The following is a 19,012-nucleotide window of genomic DNA, read 5'->3' as shown; positions in this document are numbered from 1 at the left end:
GAAACACACATTTCTGTTGACTGAGGTACAGAAGTGTAAATGAAGAAATAAATACTCTAAGATTTTTGTTAAAGTAGATGAAGGCTAATTTGTCTAAATGAATGCACAGGGTTGCTTTACTTAGTTAATATGACACTGCATGTATATGTCTTGGATCATCTGTCGTGTTTGAGAATGTGCCAAACGATGTTTTTTTCTATTTAACATTATGCCAACAGACATTATATAGCTGAATGCCTTCAGTAACAATGAAGTCTTAAATGCACAAAGTCATTTTATTGTGCTTACACAACATTCCTGAATTGTGAAAACAGAAATGTGAAATAGTCATTCTTTTTTAAAACTTGTTTTTCACAGATTTTTGAGAAAATAAGAAGCATTGTTAGTATAATATGGGTCTCACCCAAAATGAAATAAAACGAGTAATAATTTAAAAATAAATCTTTTTGTGGGACCCTGTGTGGAGGTTCTGTGACCTGTGACCTCATGTGCTCACGGAGCTGTCTCATGCCATCCTGTGGGGTGGCTGGGTATGCCCTCTCACTGGGATATTGCATGCCATTGGGTGCTCTGTACACACACACACACGCACACACACCTTACCTTACACACATGCACACATGTACAGTGGATATAGATATTATACATCTACACAGCCTTGAGCTTTTACATATTGTCATTTGTTTATGCCATTTAAAATAAATAAAATTCCAGCTTGTCTAGGTTATTATTTTTAAAATGATTCCCAAAGAGAAAACTCATCACTGCAATATGATATACAGTGGGGGTAAAAAAAAGTATTTAGTCAGCCCCTGATTGTGCAAGTTCTCCTACTGAGAAAGGTGAGACAGGTCTGTAATTTTCATCATAGGTACACTTCAACTGTGAGAGACAAAATGAGAAAAAAAAAAAAATCCAGAAAATCACATTGTAGGATTTTAAAAGAATTTATTTGTAAATTATGGTGGAAAATAAGTATTTGGTCACCCACAAACAAGCAGGATTTCTGGCTCTCACAGACCTGTAGCTTCTTCCAAATACTTTTTTGCCCCACTGTAAATGAAATACAAATATCAAAGCCAGAACAGTGGGTTGCATAAGCAGCGGTACCCTTCACTATAACAAATGTAAAATCATCACATTCACAGCCACTTTTCTTTCGACATGTCGGGATGGATATATGCTAGGGCTATTTCTATTTGTGTTATTCAGAAATGATCTGCTTAAAGTTATATCATCCTAAATTTTATTATATGTAAAATGTTTGTAAAAATATTAACTGACAAAGAAGGAAACCAATTTGATGACATAAATAGTTTAAATGGTTGGTCAGAAGTGGTTGCTCAAATTTTACAGAAGTAAATGCAAAGTATTGAAAATAGGAAAGACTTCAGACAAATTTATTATTTCACAAATTATTCAGCACTGGGGCAGCACGGTGGCTTAGCGGTTAGCATTGCTGCCTCACAACAAGGATGCCCTGGGATCGCTTCCTGCCTGGTCCTTTCTGTGTGGAGTTTGCATGTTCTCCCCCTGTTCATGTAGCTTCGCTGTCCGTGCTATGGCTTCCTTCAACTTCCAAAGACATGCATCTTATGTGAACCGTAGGTGTGAATGTGCTGCCTCTTTATGAGTTTTCCCTGCGATGGACTGGTGGCCTGTCCAGGGTGTAATACCCCGCCCACCTCTCACCCAGTGACCACCTGGATACGCGTTGATTGGAGTTATTGGGTAGAACATGAATAAATGTTCAAAACCAATGGATACTTTGTCAGATGAAAGCACTGTGATGTCAAGATAGTTGAGGAACTAAACATTAGAGAACAAATTGCTTTAGATCCGTAATCTGCTGTGGCAACCCCAAGTGAAAAAAGGGGGAGAAGCTTACTATTGCTTCTAAAGTCACCAAAGCAAACCAAATGATAGGAGGTATTCGGTGTACTTTTACTAATCTTGATAAAGAAAAATTTCTTCTTTTATTTAAAACTATAATAACACATTTGGTCATACGGCACCTTTCTCTGTACATGATCCAGCGCGCAGGTGCCTGAGTGTTGACGACCACAGTAGTTCGAGAAGACCAAAGGGACTGCATCGGTTCACCTGGCTGTGGCAGATAGATGGGTATTTCAGAGATGTAGGGATGACCTGGTTGTCTGCCTAGGTGGTTGCCATCCAGGACACGAGGCAGTACCATGGTGTTCAAGATGAGGTGAAATGCAGCACCAGCACATACTCCCAGACTTGACTTGACTTATGGTGAGACCAGTATTCCAGTATGCCTTATCAGTTTGGTTACCATTTTACTAAAAGGAATTCAACTGAACAGAAGATACTAAACTAGTTAAAATAAACTAGTTAGTTAATTTATCTTATGATGAACAACTGCAGAAACTAGGCTTGAATACTTTGATCTTCCACAGACATTGGGGGATATTATTGAAGTACACAAGACCCTGGATGGATGAACAGATTTATTTGGCAAAATCTGTATGTGTAAAATACAGTACAATATACTGTATAAGTAGCACGGCAGCACAGTGGCTTTAGTGGTTAGCACTGATGCCTCACAGCAAAAAGGTTGTGGGATCGCTTCCTGCCCTTTCTGTGTGGAGTTTGCATGTTGTCTGCATGGGTTCCCTGCAGGTGCTCCGGCTTCCTTCCATATCCAAATTCTAAATCTATTTTTGGGTGATTCTTAGACTACGGGCACTTTTATGTCCCTTGATCATATTTTATGAAAAAAAGAAAAAAGGGGAAATTTCACACTTTTATAGTTATCTTTACAATGAAAGTGTTTTAAGAAATTTGTCCTAGTAGTCTATAATGACTTTTTCACCTTTTTTCAGCATCATTATACGCAAATATTGCCGTTTTGTGCTTGTCCCACACCCAGACTTATGATCTTCAATGATAAAAATGAATAGTAAACAAACGTTTTTTCTAATGTTTTAAAATATCTCTGAATAAAATATCAGTAAAATAATCAAAACATAATTGGGGTATTCAATGTCATACAACTGTTGTGATTTTTTTAAACGAAATGTAGTTGTCCCACACTATTGCAGTAATTTCCACCACAACAATAATGTCCCTTTAAAAAGTTTGTATGAAAGATTGTGTGGGTAGTTTCTATGGAGATAAACAGTAACATCAGAGCACATGTATATAGCGCCAAATCACAACAAACAGTTGCCCCAAGGCGCTTTATATTGTAAGGCAATGGTGTGGTGGAAATTACATTTACAAGGCCAATAGTGCCCGTAGTTAAAGAATCACCCGTTTATTGAAATAAGAATGTTGAAATATTTAAAATCTGACTGTGAAAAGGTAATCGTGCCTCAGCGCACGCTCAATGTATTTCCTGATTCACTAAAGACTTTGCGCTGGTTTTCTGACGTACTGTAATGATGTGCTGCGGCGTGACGCTACTGCTGGCTATCGGCAGCTGGGGGAGGCTTAAAGAGACAACAAAATCTCTTAGCCAGAGAAATGAAGCGAGAACTGTTCATACCAACCAAACAACATGAATCACACCGGGTTTCGATAAGTCACATTTAAAGGTAAAAAATGAGGCGTTTTAAGAAAATGAATGTTTGTACTGGTTTGTTTTTAATCGTCACTGCTAATGTTTTATGTGCTAGCATAACTAGCTTGCTAAATCGGGTTAGCAACGGCAGAGTCAGGACTCTAGTTCGGTTTGTTCAGGATTAAGGAGTTGCCCGGCAGTGATCAGATCCGGTAATGTACTTTCAGGTTAAATAATGAATGTTTTGGTAATCATTAATAACGCCGACAATCAAGACTGAGGTATCGTTTCTTATTTATTAAGTATTTACTAACCAGTTACTCTTCGGCGCTAGCTAACAATGAAGATTTAAGTAATTTAATCAAAATTTAAATCACTTAATATTTTACGCTCTGCCTCGCTTCCTTGTGTTTCATCGACATTACCTTGCGAGCAATGTATCGAGATTGTGTTGTCGAATAAACTACACGGCAGAAGTGTTTTGATGGGTGATAGTTAGTTTAGCTTAACCAATTCAGAAGAGTAACATGCCGATTTAATGTTACAGTCTGAAGATTTGGCTACGATGGCGGTTTCTTCACAGAGCCGTTAAAAACGGGTCGACAGAGTCGAATTTGCTGCGACTGAAAGATGTCACGCAAAAGCTCGCTAATTAGCGTTAGCTCAAGCCGTGTTCGCATCTGGCCTTGTCCGCCGAAGCAGTTAGCATCTGCTGATCGAAGGTACTCGGCGTCTTTTCTTGCCATTAAAATTTAATTTATTTCTCATTGTCTCTCTGGAAAAGCACATTTTATTATATAAGGTAAAGGCAGTCGTTCCTGCGGATCGCCTGGAGTAACGCCAAATGACAGTTGCCTGGAACTAGCTGCGTTAAATCCTAACTTTAGCATTAGCAAGGTAAAAAAAAACCAAAACAAATCCCAGACATCTTATACTCTGGACGATGGTACGTTTAGCTAACTATTTTCTGCACTAATTTCAGTTTATATCAGTTTTGTTTTTTTAAATGTAACCAGCTAGGTTTTTATTGATCGCGTACGAAAACGTTCTCACTGTTTAGTTAGCATGTTGACGTTTGATATTTTTTTTTTATGTTGACATTGGATTAATTGTTTACTGATATTTAGATTTGCCAGATAGCCATCATACTTTGTGCGTATTTTATGTTGCTGTCATTGGAATTCATTATTATTATTATTATTATTATTGGGTTATTCAGCCATTGTGTTTTTATATGTCTTTATACAATACAACAAAAATGGAAAAACTTACTGATGTGAGGCTATTTAGACACAAGAACCATGATTTCTAAAAATTATTTGTTTTCTTTCTTCCTTTCTTTTTTTCCCTCAAGTGATACCTCTCTTCCATTTTTTAATAGTCAATTGAGCCTGACCAATATGGATTTTTGGGGGCCAATAGCAATATTAGGGAGTAAAAAATGTTTTTGTGATAGCGATATTATCTACCAATATATACATAAAATAGCAATAGTTCATAACAAACCCTTATGACAATGAAATGTAACTGAAGTTTGATGTTCTAAAAATAAGCTTTATCACACACACACACATATATATATATATATATATATATATATATATATATATATATATATATATATATATATATATATATATATATATATATATATATATATACATATATACACGAGGTCTGTCCATAAAGTATAGGTCCTTTTAATTTTTTTCAAAAACTATATGGATTTCATTCATATGTTTTAATGTCAGACATGCTTGAACCCTTGTGCGCATGCGTGAGTTATTCCACGCCTGTCGGTGACGTCATTCGCCTGTGAGCACTCCTTGTGGGAGGAGTCGTCCAGCCCCTCGTCGGAATTCCTTTGTCTGAGAAGTTGCTGAGAGACTGGCGCTTTGTTTGATCAAAATTTTTTCTAAACCTGTGAGGCACATCGAAGTGGACACGGTTCGAAAAATTAAGCTGGTTTTCAGTGAAAATTTTAACGTCTGATGAGAGATTTTGAGGTGATACTGTCGTTTTAAGGACTTCCCACGGTGCGAGACGTCGCGCAGCGCTCTCAGGCGCCATCGTCAGCCTGTTTCAAGCTGAAAACCTCCACATTTCAGGCTCTATTGATCCAGGACGTCGTGAGAGAACAGAGAAGTTTCAGAAGAAGTTGGTTTCAGCATTTTATCCGGATATTCCACTGTTAAAGGAGATTTTTTTAATGAAAGACGTGCGGGCGGATTGCAGCGTCGGCTCGCAGCCGCCGCGACGCTCCGCCACAGGAAAAACACCTCTGTTGGAAGCCTTAAGGACAAGTTGGAACATGTCCAGCTGTTAAACAATTTCTCATATACTCACTCTACTGAAAGCCATCAAAAGCCGCCTGGATTTTACAAATGGTTATCAACACGGAGGTGTTTTTCCTGTGCCGCCGCACCGCGCCGGCTGCGTCCCGACGCGCGGACCTGTCCGCACATTTTTCATTAAAAAAAATCTCCTTTAACAGTGGAATATCCGGAAAAAATGCTGAAACCGACTTCTTCTGAAACGTCTCTGTTCTCTCATGACGTCCTGGATCAATAGAGCCTGAAATGTGGAGGTTTTCAGCTTGAAACAGGCTGATGATGGCGCCTGAGAGTGCTGCGCGACGTCTCGCACCGTGGGAAGTCCTTAAAGCGACAGTATCATCTCAAAATCTCTCATCAGCCGTTAAAATTTTCACTGAAAACCAGCTTAATTTTTCGAACCGTGTCCACTTCGATGTGCCTCACAGGTTTAGAAAAAATTTTGATCAAACAAAGCGCCCGTCTCTCAGCAACTTCTCAGACAAAGGAATTCCGACGAGGGGCTGGACGACTCCTCCCACAAGGAGTGCTCACAGGCGAATGACGTCACCGACAGGCGTGGAAAAACTCACACATGCGCACAAGGGTTCAAGCATGTCTGACGTAAAAACATATGAATGAAATCCATATAGTTTCTGTTTCCATTGTTCTATAGTTGGCGGTTTTACCTCTTTCCAATTTACCGTAATCATTTTCTTTGCTATCAGCAAGAGGATCCTCAATATGTATCGCTGATTAGTATTATATAGATCTCTAGGAATAACTCCCAGTAGGAACAACATAGGTTCTGGGGTAATATTTATTCCTAGAATAGTGTCTATCTCTTTTTTAATGTTGTCCCAATATTCCTTTATTACCGGACATTCCCAAAAAATATGTGTTGTATCTCCTGTATTTCCACAGTTCCTCCAACAGAGTGCTGTAGTAGGTTTCTTTGCAAATGAAGAGGTGATAAGAGGGGTATAAAAATATCTAGTTTTCGCTTTCCAGTCGAATTCCTTCCACAATTGGCTGTTAATTCCCTTATGGCAGCCTATACATATATTGTTCCATGTAGAATCTTCAATTATTATATTCATTTCCATCTCCCATTTTTCTTTGATATAATTTGTGTTTTGTAGAGTGTCTGTTTTCAACCTTTTGTATATATTAGATATGTGTCTTTTTGTTGGAAAGTGTTTTTCCACAATGCTGATAAAATACTCCTCCATCTCATTTGGGGCTTCACTAATCATTTCCTTTTCTTTATGGCTTGTAATATAATGCCTAATCTGAAGATATCTATAGAAGTCATTCGACGGAAGATCAAATTGTTCTCGAAGTTGGGAGAAGGATTTGAGTTCTGTTTCTATAAAGAGTTGGTTAATTATATGGAGGCCTTTTTCTGCCCATCTTCTAAACCCATTGTCCCACACCGAAGAGGGAAAATCAATATTTCCTACTATAGGCATAGCCCTTGAGATTGACTGAGGCCCCCCAAGTGCCTTTTTAACTGTTGTCCAAATTTTTAAGGTGTATTTTATCCATTCATTCTTTAATTTAATCTTTTTGACTGACTTTGTGTCCATAAAGGGTAGTATTGATAAAGGAACACCCTCAGTTGAGTTTTGCTCTATCTGAGTCCATATTGTTTCCTGATCATTTCTAAGCCATGCCACAATTGCATTTATTTGTGCTGCCCAATAGTAGTTTTTAAAATTTGGTAAACTCAGTCCTCCTCTATCCTTAGGCAGATGGAGGCATTTCAGTTTTATCCTCGGCCTCTTCCTTTGCCAAATAAATGTTGATATTAGTTTATCTAACATTTTTAAGGTGGAGGCAGGTACTCTTATTGGGAGGGATTGGAACAAAAAAAGAAGTCTGGGCAGTAAGTTCATTTTTATTGTCTCTACCAAATAAAGACAGGGGAAGCACCTCCCAACGTGTCACATCTTTCTTTAATTGTCTAATTAATTTGTTATAATTGGCCTCAAACAATTGAGTGGAGTTGGGTGTAAGAATAACTCCTAGATATCTGAATCCTTGTTTGGACCAGTGAAAGGAGACGCTATCATTCAATTGTGTAGGCCAAGTACCCAAGATCATCATAGCTTCTGATTTAGTCTCATTAATTTTGTATCCCGATACTGACCCGTATTTATGCAAGCATTTTATAAGTGTGGGAATGGAAAGGACGGTTTTTTATAAAGAGCAAAATATCATCCGCGAATAGGGCTATTTTGTGGATTGTCCCTCCTTCATCTGCTATCCCTTGAATCTGCATGTTTTGGCGTATTGCCTCTGCCAGAGGTTCAATACTTAAGGCAAATAAGATGGGAGATAATGAGTCTCTCTGTCTCACACCTTGCTCAATCCCGAAGGAGCTAGGGCAATGGCCGTTGACTCTTACTTTGGAACGAGGTTCTTTATATAGAAGACTAATCCATGTCACAAATTCCTTTCCAAAACCCATTTCTAACAATGTCTGTCTCAAAAATATAAAAAATAAATAAAAATATCCAGTCAACTCGATCAAATGCTTTCTCAGCATCTAAACCGAGAAGCATCGACGATTGTTTCTCCCTTGCTGCAATTGTTTGCAAATTCAGAGCTCTTCTAATGTTATTTGTTCCATGACGTCCTGGTATGAACCCCGTTTGTTCTGGGTGTATTAATTTCTTAATATTTTTTTGAATTCTGGTAACTAATATAGAGGTCAGGATTTTATAATCCACACACAAAAGGCTTATTGGGCGGTAACTAGCACACTGAAGAGGATCCTTTCCCTCCTTATGTATAACCGTTATCATGGCTTCTGACCACGAATTTGGGGGATTTCCTGATTTCAGTGCGTAATTGTATACTTTACATAATACAGGAGTGAGTTCATTCATAAATATTTTATAGTATTCACCTGAGAAACCATCTGTTCCTGGTGATTTATTATTTTTCAGTTTAGTAATAGATTCTTTAATTTCATTTTCTGTAATAGGTTTTATTAATAGTTCTGCTTCCTCACTTGTTAGTTTATTCAATTTAAGGGGCTTTAAGAATTCTACGCTGTCCTGTCTCCTAGATTCTGATTCATGTGTCCTATATAGTTGTTTGTAATATGTTGCAAAGGAGTCTGATATTTTAATTGGGTCGGTTTCTATCTGGTTAGTTTCTGGGTTCCTTATCTTAGGGACTGCGCGGTTAGATTGGGTTTTTCTAAGTTGGAAGGCCAGTAGCCTACTGGCTTTATTACCCATTTCATAGTATTTTCTGTCCATATAGTTTTTGAAAAAAAATAAAAAGGTCCGTTACTTCATGGACAGACCTCGTAAACATTTCTAAGTCACTGAATGTACATTGGAGTTCATTTATGTCTGTCATTAAGAAAACGGACACAATCTTGGATCGAGTCTCTCATGTGCCGTTTAGCAAGCTGTCTCTTAAATTTTGCATCTTTTTAATAGAATCTTTGTTCCTCTACTATGAATTGGTGATGCAGCGGGTAAAAGCCTCTCCAATCACAGCCACAGAAGCCAGTAACTGTTTCAGAGTTGTCTTGGCTGTCTAGGTGGCTTTGCTCATTACTCTCCTTGCAAAGTCACTCAGCATTTGGAGGCCAAGTTAATCAAGACTGATTTAACATAAAGTACCAAACTGTTTCTATTTCAAAAATAGTTGATGTCAATAAAGACATATTCAGTGATTTGGGAATGTTCGTGGATCCATCCATTGATGTTCGTAAAGAATATTGGCTGTGATATACTCAGTGGTGCCTATACCCCTGCATTCCATTATTTTGGCTTTGATATTTATTTTGTCGTGTTGTAGAGATTTGTTTTTACTACAAGTTTGAAGGGCATAAATTAATATTTAGACAAGCTGGATTTCTTTTTTAATTTGATGTCATAATAAAATTAAAATGTGTAAATGCAAAACGTAGGGCTGCCACAAATGATTATTTTTGATAATTGACTAGTCACCGATTATTTTTGTGATTAGTCGACTAATTGGATCATGTATAAATTACGGCTTAAGGCACGAAGATGCAGCTGCTCTTATATAACCATCATTAGCTTCAAGCTTGAAGTGTTTAAGTTATGTGCTAACTAAAAAATAAAGACAATTAAGATGACAGTTCATTCAACTTTTACTTGGAAACAAAGTCCTTCATTGAAGAGGAATGTATTTTTTAGCACTGTAACGTAGTGTTATAAAACATTAGCGGTATCACATTTCCTATTCAATCATGACATTGCTGGTATAATGTTAAACACATATGTGGGCTAAGGCTAATGAAATCATCATTGTTAATGTTAACATTTGCAGCTAAGTAAGTAGCTCACTATATATGTTAATGTTAGCAGCTAACTAGCGAATTAGCTTACCGAGATGACTCTCGCTTCGTCAGAATCAGCCACAACATTGCTTCCTTCTCAGATGCTCCTGCATCGCCATTGTACTTCTGTGGAAAGCAAGTTCTGACTTGCAGATTTTGCATTGCACATTTTTCTCTTTAATTTGGTTAAAATGTTCTTAAACCTTTGAGCTTTGTTGCCAGCTAGCTGTGATATTGTTTGGGCATAACTTTTCCGGTGACATCACGGCTGACCTGGATTACCACGACTGTGCATGTGTGTCAAGGACAGAAAGGCAGCGGAAGATACAGCAGCAGTTTTTAGAGAAAAACAAAGCTTAAAAAAATAAACTATTATGTCAATTATTAAATTAGTCTCAGATTATTTTGGTAGTTGACGTAATCTTGACTAGTTGACTAATTGTGGCAGCCATAGCCAAAAGGTTCCCACAGTGTAGCATGCAGTAGTAAAGTATGCAGACGTGCTACTCAAGTATGTATGAAACAGTCTATATATCTGTACTATTGTTGACAATTTTGTAGTTTCAAATACGTTTTGATGTTGGACAGTATGTTGAACTTTTGACAATTGTTTCAATTGTTAAAGAGGCCTTTTGGTTATACGAAAAGTAAATTCGAACATATTTTTTGCTCCTTGTTTTTGAATTTTGTTTTGAATTTGTCTTGCACTGTTAGGGAGAAAGATTCTCTTTGATGTAACAAAGAACTGCCTAGGTCGACATACTTGATCTTCAAGTAAAAGATGAACTTTTTTAGAATTAATCTCTTAATGGCGGAGCTGTTGCGGGAACAGATAGTGATTGGTGTACTAGGGTTTCCCATTATATGAATTTTTTTTTTTTTTACAGATCATGGTTATTTCACAGAATCTATGAAAGTACATTTTACTATTTCTGTCATATAAGGAAGCTGCTGAGGACACAATCTCTTTTACAGTTCAGATAAAATGAGAATTTTCTTCTCTTTAAATTTTGTAACAAGCTAGACAGTGTAAGAATGTACGATAACTTGGTTTAACTGAGTCTTAAATGTTGGTTTGACACATGATCCGTTACAGCCAGTACAGGAAAGTCAGCGTCATAACCTGCTGTCTTATATCTGTCTGTGTTTCCTTGGTAGATATCCAGCTGACATCGAGGCCATCAGTTACTTATCTGCTTTGTGCCTCCTCTGCTGTGGCTCTGCACCATGGAGAATGTTTGCTGTCTGACTGAAGGCTGACCAGGAATGAGACGCTTCAGGAGATGTTCCCACGTGGCCTTTTGGATACAGTAGCTGGGCTTTGGAGTGTTTTTTGTGTCAAGTGTTTGTGTGTGTCTGTGGGCACATCCTAACACAACCTGCCTATTCATCAGGCAGGAAAATGCTACTCTAACAGTGGAGCTAGAGAAAACACAAGAAAAGAGCCTCCATTGTAAACAAGGAACAAGAAGGAAAAAAAGGGAAGCAAAGATCTATTGGATAGACACGGAGAAAACTTCACCTGTAGTTCCGGCCCATTTAAGCATCTTCTGATCCATTAGACATTTTAACATCAGCACATTCTTTCTGTCCTGTGAGATTGTCTTCCCTCCCCTCCTTCAAAGCATCCTTTGTCAATATTTTGGAGTTTCTATGATTTGCATGGCTGGAGAATAATCGTGGAGAGGCCAGGGTATCACAAGCTTATGGATTTTGACAAGAGAGGGGGCAAGGGAGAGACAGAGGAAGGAAAAAAGATGTCTAAGGCAGCAGGCAGCAGGACTGGACATGGTGGCCGGGGTACAGGGGCCAATTCTGGTGTTCTTATGGTTGGCCCAAACTTCCGTGTCGGTAAAAAAATCGGCTGTGGCAACTTTGGAGAACTGCGGTTGGGAAAAAATCTCTATACTAATGAATATGTGGCCATCAAATTGGTAAGTGCAATGTCCCTCCTACATTTTCAGAGTTTGTGTAGTAACATCTGACTATGAACTCACCAGTCCACATAATTACAGGGCACCTGTTCTGACATCAGCCTTCTACACCCTTTGGTCAGAATTGAGCTTAATCTTTTAAAAAAATTATCACATTTAATTTAATATGTAGAAATGTCTTAATTTTAGTTGACAGATTGGAGGCAGGTACCTGTCTTAAACCCCTATAATCTCTTTTTGACCAGCAATTCTCACCCATATACCTTTGGTCCCTTATGATGAACATAGTTTGTTTTTAGTAGGTTAGGGTTTGGAGCATGTGCTGGTGCTGAGTGTTGCCGCAGGCACTGTATTCAAGAAGTACTTTGGGTCCTGGATGTAACCATCTAGTCAGAGAGCGGTGCCATGTGCATCTCTAGAAAGGAACCATTGATATGACTCGGCCAGGTCAAATGTGTGCAGGGAATGGGAATTGATGAGATTATATTGTTGTTGATGCCATTATCGATAAAGATGATTGGTTCAATTCCTTATCGATTCCTGATGTATTTTCTGGTGTAGAAATGCAGTCCTACACAAGTTTTCAGTGTCAGTGCAGCGGTTATCCTTGCTGCAAGTTGTAGAGTTTGGTGTCATGATGCATGAGTTTTAATAATACAAAACTGTCAGGAAAAACATAGCTACACTGACAAGAGGAAATGATAATGTTATACAATAATAAAGCATCCAGTTCTGATGGATTGAAAAAATTTGGTAGTGGTTCTCGAGTCCCATCCCTAAATGTGGGCATCCTCTTGGCCTCCTCCAGCCACTGGTGTCATCAGCCATCAGCACTGAGGCACCTCTGTGCAGGGTTCTGCCCAGAAAAACTGCCACATGGCCAAAATGTAACGAGATCCGTTCATATTACAAGTGATACTTGTCATCTTAGCCTCCTCCTTTGCTAAGTAACTTCGTTTGACACAGTCATTCCAGCCACACCCAAGAATCTTCTGAAGAGACCTCGTACCAAAGACATCTAATCTTCCTTAGATCACTGGTTAGCATCCAAATCTCACAACCATATGGTAAGTCAGGAGTTATCAGGACTCTAAAGAGTTGAACCTGTTATCCTGCAGAGATAGCTGTATCTCCAAACACATCTGCCCAGCCACCTCCTGACTCCATAAGCTCTTGCCAAGGCATCTTTTGATCTCAAAGGCCAAGGACCCAGAGACATGAATGTTACTGTTGGGATAAGTGAATATCTCTACAATTTTCATACTTTCATTACATTCACTTCTGATGGCCAGGTCATCAAGTTGCTGGAAGCCTGCATCTTAAATTCAGTCCTTGCAAATTTACTTTTGATCTTGCAAACTCAGGCACTACTATTCCTCATTCAGCTTCTCAAGTGCTGTAATCAGGGTATCCATTGATTCTGTAAAGGTCGCAGCATCTTCTTTAAAGTCAAGGTCAGTAAACCTTTCCTTGCCAAAGAAGGCACCAAAGCTGCTGGTTTCCACAACTCTACCCAACACATTGTCCATGTAAGCAATGAACAACACAGGAGCCAGAACACGGACCTGATGCACACCAATAGTCATTGGGAAAATTCAGAGATTTTGTCCCTGCTGCACACAAAATTCACAGCTTATGTTTATACACTGGCTGTGATCTCCGGCAACGTCTTGGGGATCTTGAATTCTCAGGATGTTTTGGAGAGGCTGGACAACCTGCTCAAGCACTTTGCAAAAATCAAAATAAGATGCAAAGAAGCACTGTTGAGACTTTTTGATAATATAACCTTAGGTGGTATTGGTTTTATTTTCATCTGTCTATCTATGTTTGTAGTATGTATAGAAATTGTGTAATAATTATTTAAACAAAATTAGACAGGCGCATAAATTTGGGCACCCTTATTTTATTGATTTGAATACATTTAGCACTAATTATTCGAACACAAATTTGGTTTGGTAAGCTCATTGACCCTTGACCTCCTTACACAGGTGAATCAAATTATGAGAAATGGTATTTAAGGTGGCCATTTGCAAATGTTTCCCCTCTTTGCATCTGTTCTAATCAGGGATCCCAGACATCCGCTATTTAGCGGAATTCCTCTTTTTTTTTTTAGCCAAGATAATCATTTGTTTTGATGGGTGAAAAGATGATCAGGATGCGTATTGCTCGTTTCGACAAGCTTTCGTGCGTTTTGGTCGGTGTCGGTTGCTTCCGTTGACATTCGGGATCGCTCGGGATTAAAATTCCGCGAGGCTGTGCGCGATAAAATGAGAAAACAAATGCTAGCTCCATCACTGCATTTTTCGCTAGAAAACATGCAAAACGTCGTCACATTTGTAGGTATTATATGTTTAATAGGTTAAAATACAGTTTGGGTTTGGTATATATCGCGTAGTGCTTTAGTTTTGATATAATAACGTGTTGCTCGCTCGGGCAAGCACGCGAGTATTCACATTGTAAGATGTCGTGGAAGAAAGATATCCTCCATAAGAGAGACAGCGGGACGGTGACAGCTTTGGATGCGGGGATAAAGAATTCGTGGAATTGGTCGTGGTTGGAAAACAAGTCAACGGATGCTCGCTTTCAGATTTCATTTTAAAACACAAAGATCCAGGGAAAGCCCTTTGTAGTCTCTGCGATGGAAACGTGATAAACTATGGTGGCAAAGGTTGGCTGTCACTGAAACATTATGAGGGAAGCAAGCATGCTGAGAAGAAGAGCTTGAGAAAACAGAATTACAAACTACCTGGTGAGTCATTTTCATAAGCTACAATTCTTCGTAAGGAATGATAGGGAATATATACTACTGTTGGCCAGTGCTCTTGAAACAAAAGCTCATGCAAACAGGGTGGCCAAGAAACTTTCCAAAAAGGCACTGCGTAAATGCCAAAAGAAAGAGAAAGCCAAGTCAGAGGAGCCAAGGAAAAGATCATCAGATTCCACTGTAGTACAATCTATCAAAAAAAGAAAGATTTAAATCCAAATGTGTCAAGTTTTTACTATACATCATGTACATTTGTATATAGCTATCATATATTCATGACTTACAGTGATATAGTGAAGAGATTTTCAAGCAAATTAAAACATTGAACTAATGAAATAAACAATGGATGTTGAACATTTTGGTATTGTATATGAATGGCTCAACAAAAACAACATTTGAAATAAACTGGATGCTGTTGTACATTCGTGGAATGGCTAATATTGATATGGTGATATTTCCTCAATAAAACACTGAGTTATTGATGCAGTGGTACAGTTGCATGAAAAAGTGTAGCTCACAGTTTATGGCATCTAATAGATAGAAACCACTAAGTTTTCTTGCATTTTTACAAAATTGATATCAAGGAAATGTTTTCAAAAGCACCTTGAAATGGAAAAATCGCTTCAGGGTGCGTTGCCCCTGAACCCCCAACAGGGGGTCTTCCGCTGTACCCCTGCGGCCCCCTTGAGCCCCGGCTAATATTTTCCTTTTCTGCTATTTTTTTTTTTTTTTTACCTGGCTGGGATCCCTGTCTAATGAGTGGCAACATGGGAACCTCTAAACAACTCTCAAATGACCTGAAAACAAAGCTTGTTCAACATCATGGTTTAGGGGAAGGACACAAAAAGCTATCTCAGAGATTTCAGCTGTCAGTTTCCACTGTGAGGAATATAATGAGGAAATGGAAGACCACAGGCACAGTACTAGTTGAGGTCTGAAGTGGCAGGCCAAGAAAAATCTCAGATAAGCTGAAGCGAAGGATGGTGAGAACAGTCAAAGTCAACCCACAGTGCACTTTTCACAAGGAGATGCTGTTTGATGTTATAATGCAGAAGAAACCTTTTCTACGTACACACCACAGAGTTGCTTAAGGTTTGCTAAAGCACATTTGGACAAACCAGCTTCATTTTGGATTAAGATGCTGTGGACTGATGAAACTAAAATTGAGTTATTTGTACATAACAAGGGGCGGTATGCATGGCGGAAAAAGAACACAGCATTCCAAGAAAAACGCTTGCTACCTACAGTAAAATTTGGAGGTGGTTCCATCATGCTGTGGGGCTGTGCGGCCAGTGCAGGTACTGGGAATCTTGTTAAAGTTGAGGGTCACATGGATTCCAGTCAATATCAGCAGAATCTTGAGATCAATATGAATCAGTGACAAAGTTGAAGTTGCGCCGGGGCTGGATCGTTCAACAAGACAATGACTCTAAACACTGCTCAAAATCTACTAAGGCATTCATGCAGAGGAACAAGCACAATGTTCTGGAATGGCCATCTCAGTCTCCAGACTTCAATATTGTTGAAAGTCTGTGGTGTGATTTTAAGCGGGCTGCCCATGCTTGGAAACCAACAAACCTGACTGAACTGGAGATATTTTGTAAAGAAGAATGGTCCAAAATACCCTCAACCAGACTCTCATTGGAAGCTATAGGAAGAATTTAGAGGCTGTTATTTCTGCAAAAGGAGGATCTACTAAATATTGATGTATTTTTCCTGTTGGCGTGCCCAGTTTTATGCACCTGCCTAATTTTGTTTAAAGAATTATAGCACACTTTCTGTAAGTCCTAAAAACTTAATTCAACTTCTCAAATATTGCTGTTTGTCTGCTATATGATATATTTAAAGTAGACCTGCATTGAAATAAATGTGGTCAGATCTCAGAAAGAAATAGCTGATATGTATTTATAAGACCCTTATGAATGCAGTAAAGTAAATCTGTAAGCTCACATTTGTAATTCAGTGGAGAAATCTTCGTTTAAAAATGACAAATTTGCAGCTAAAATTTAGCCTTCCGTGAAAACAGTTTGTACAGCCGGGTCATTTCCATGACGTCGGGGAGAATACGATGCGCTTGCGCCTTCAGTCCGATCAAAAAAAAAAAAATGCCTTCAGTCCGATCCCGCATTGAAATTGATTTTATCTGTTAGTAATGTTACTGTTATACACATCCAGATTTCAACATCCAAAAGTAAACTGCAATGAATGCGAGCTACAGCTCTGCATGCTCAGATCAGCGGCGACATCGACAGCGGGCGACGTTCTTCTCCGTTTTGACGCAGAGTGGCCAGTAACATCTGTTGCCTGCAAGGACAGACTTCTTGCGGCAAAATCCGCAGCGCCGCATGGTCTCGGTAATCGGAGCCGCAGAGCTCCGTGGCCACTGAGGGAGGTTTATATCTTTTTAATGACTTGAATTCTTTGCAGGTCCCACATCCGTACCCCGCGACCTAAAGACAGTACATTTTCAATGCGACACCACTCAATCAAATGGGCGTATGGAAAAAGTCCCCAAAAATCATTTTCAAGTAACAATAAAAGAAATGTATACTCACCAAACGTACCGCAAGACAGCGGAGGTCGGTCTTGAAGTCCTGAGCGATTTCTCTCACCAGGCGCTGGAAGGGCAGCTTGCGGATCAGCAGCTCGGTGCTCGAGGACCACAGTGTAAATAAGTATCTGTATTGGAAGCATTCTTGTGTTATCCTCTGCAGTATTTTTATGTATTGTTATATAATTTCATTGCCGAATAAAATAAAATTCTGGGAACATTGGATTTCTGTTAGCGGTGGATCTCTCACAGCGCCACGGTGCTGTGAGGCTTCTTCACGCCGACGTTGAAACTTCTGCAATTGTTCGCCAAATGCATGAAGTGTAATCACAGCAGCCACCGTGTTGTAATCCAGAATGGCCACGGGACACAAAATGACACGTCACATGAAAACCCTCTATAAGACAATAAAAAGGTGCTTTTGTAAGAGATGCAAACTGACGTAAATCCACGAATTACAGTTGGCGCACGCAATGCATGCTGGGATAGTGTCTTCTCTCTGACGTCTTGGCAGCGTCCCGGATGTGATGACAGTTTTGCGGAGGGCTAAATTTTAGCTGTAAATTTGTCATTTTTAAACTAAGATTTCTCCATTAAATGACAGATCTGGGCTTGCAGATTTACTTTTACTACATTCAGAAGGATCTTATGTGTAAATATGTCATTTTTTGGACCAAAGATCTGACTGCATTTATTTCAATGCAGGTCTACTTTAACTGAAAAATTGCTAATCCAAACAACCAATGATTTATAAAGGAAAATCATGGAAGTCATCAGGGGAGCCCAAACTATATATATATATATATCTATATATACTCAACAAAAATATAAACGCAACACTTTTGGTTTTGCTCCCATTTTGTATGAGATGAACTCAAAGATCTAAAACTTTTTCCACATACACAATATCACCATTTCCCTCAAATATTGTTCACAAACCAGTCTAAATCTGTGATAGTGAGCACTTCTCCTTTGCTGAGATAATCCATCCCACCTCACAGGTGTGCCATATCAAGATGCTGATTAGACACCATGATTAGTGCACAGGTGTGCCTTAGACTGCCCACAATAAAAGTCCACTCTGAAAGGTGCAGTTTTGTTTTATTGGGGGGGGGGGGGGGGATACCAGTCAGTATCTGGTGTGACCACCATTTGCCTCATGCAGTGCAACACATCTCCTTCGCATCATCCGTGAAGAGAACACCTCTCCAATGTGCCAAACGGCAGCAAATGTGAGCATTTGCCCACTCAAATCGGTTACAACAACGAACTGGAGTCAGGTCGAGACCCCGATGAGGACGACGAGCATGCAGATGAGCTTCCCTGAGACAGTTTCTGACAGTTTGTGCAGAAATTCTTTGGTTATGCAAACCGATTGTTCCAGCAGCTGTCCGAGTGGATGGTCTCAGATGATCTTGGAGGTGAACATGCTGGATGTGGAGGTCCTGGGCTGGTGTAGTTACACGTGGTCTGCGGTTGTGAGGCTGGTTGGATGTACTGCCAAATTCTCTGAAACGCCTTTGGAGACGGCTTATGGTAGAGAAATGAACATTCAATACACGAGCAACAGTTCTGGTTGACTTTCCTGCTGT

General features: G+C 39.2%; 1 protein-coding gene across 5 annotated transcripts in view; it reads left to right on the top strand.

The window, feature by feature from the left end:
- The first annotated feature begins 3,412 nt into the window (after positions 1–3,412).
- csnk1g2b (casein kinase 1, gamma 2b) overlaps positions 3,413–19,012 on the top strand; it is a 156,348-nt gene continuing 140,748 nt past the window's right edge. For 4 of the 5 annotated variants that reach the window (XM_034180143.1, XM_034180141.1, XM_034180142.1 and 1 more), the window contains exons 1-2: positions 3,413–3,563; positions 11,330–12,105. In XM_034180143.1, the coding sequence (XP_034036034.1) occupies positions 11,878–12,105 (228 nt within the window). In that variant the 5' untranslated portion in view covers positions 3,413–3,563; positions 11,330–11,877. Of the gene's footprint in view, positions 3,564–3,612; positions 3,742–11,329; positions 12,106–19,012 lie in introns of those variants that run through there. The other variant, XM_034180139.1, reaches the window with a different exon arrangement.

Source organism: Thalassophryne amazonica, chromosome 10 (genome assembly GCF_902500255.1).
Source record: "Thalassophryne amazonica chromosome 10, fThaAma1.1, whole genome shotgun sequence".
Lineage (NCBI taxonomy): Eukaryota > Metazoa > Chordata > Actinopteri > Batrachoidiformes > Batrachoididae > Thalassophryne > Thalassophryne amazonica.
Note: the sequence above shows the minus strand (reverse complement) of the source record. Positions and strands in the feature narration are given on the sequence as shown.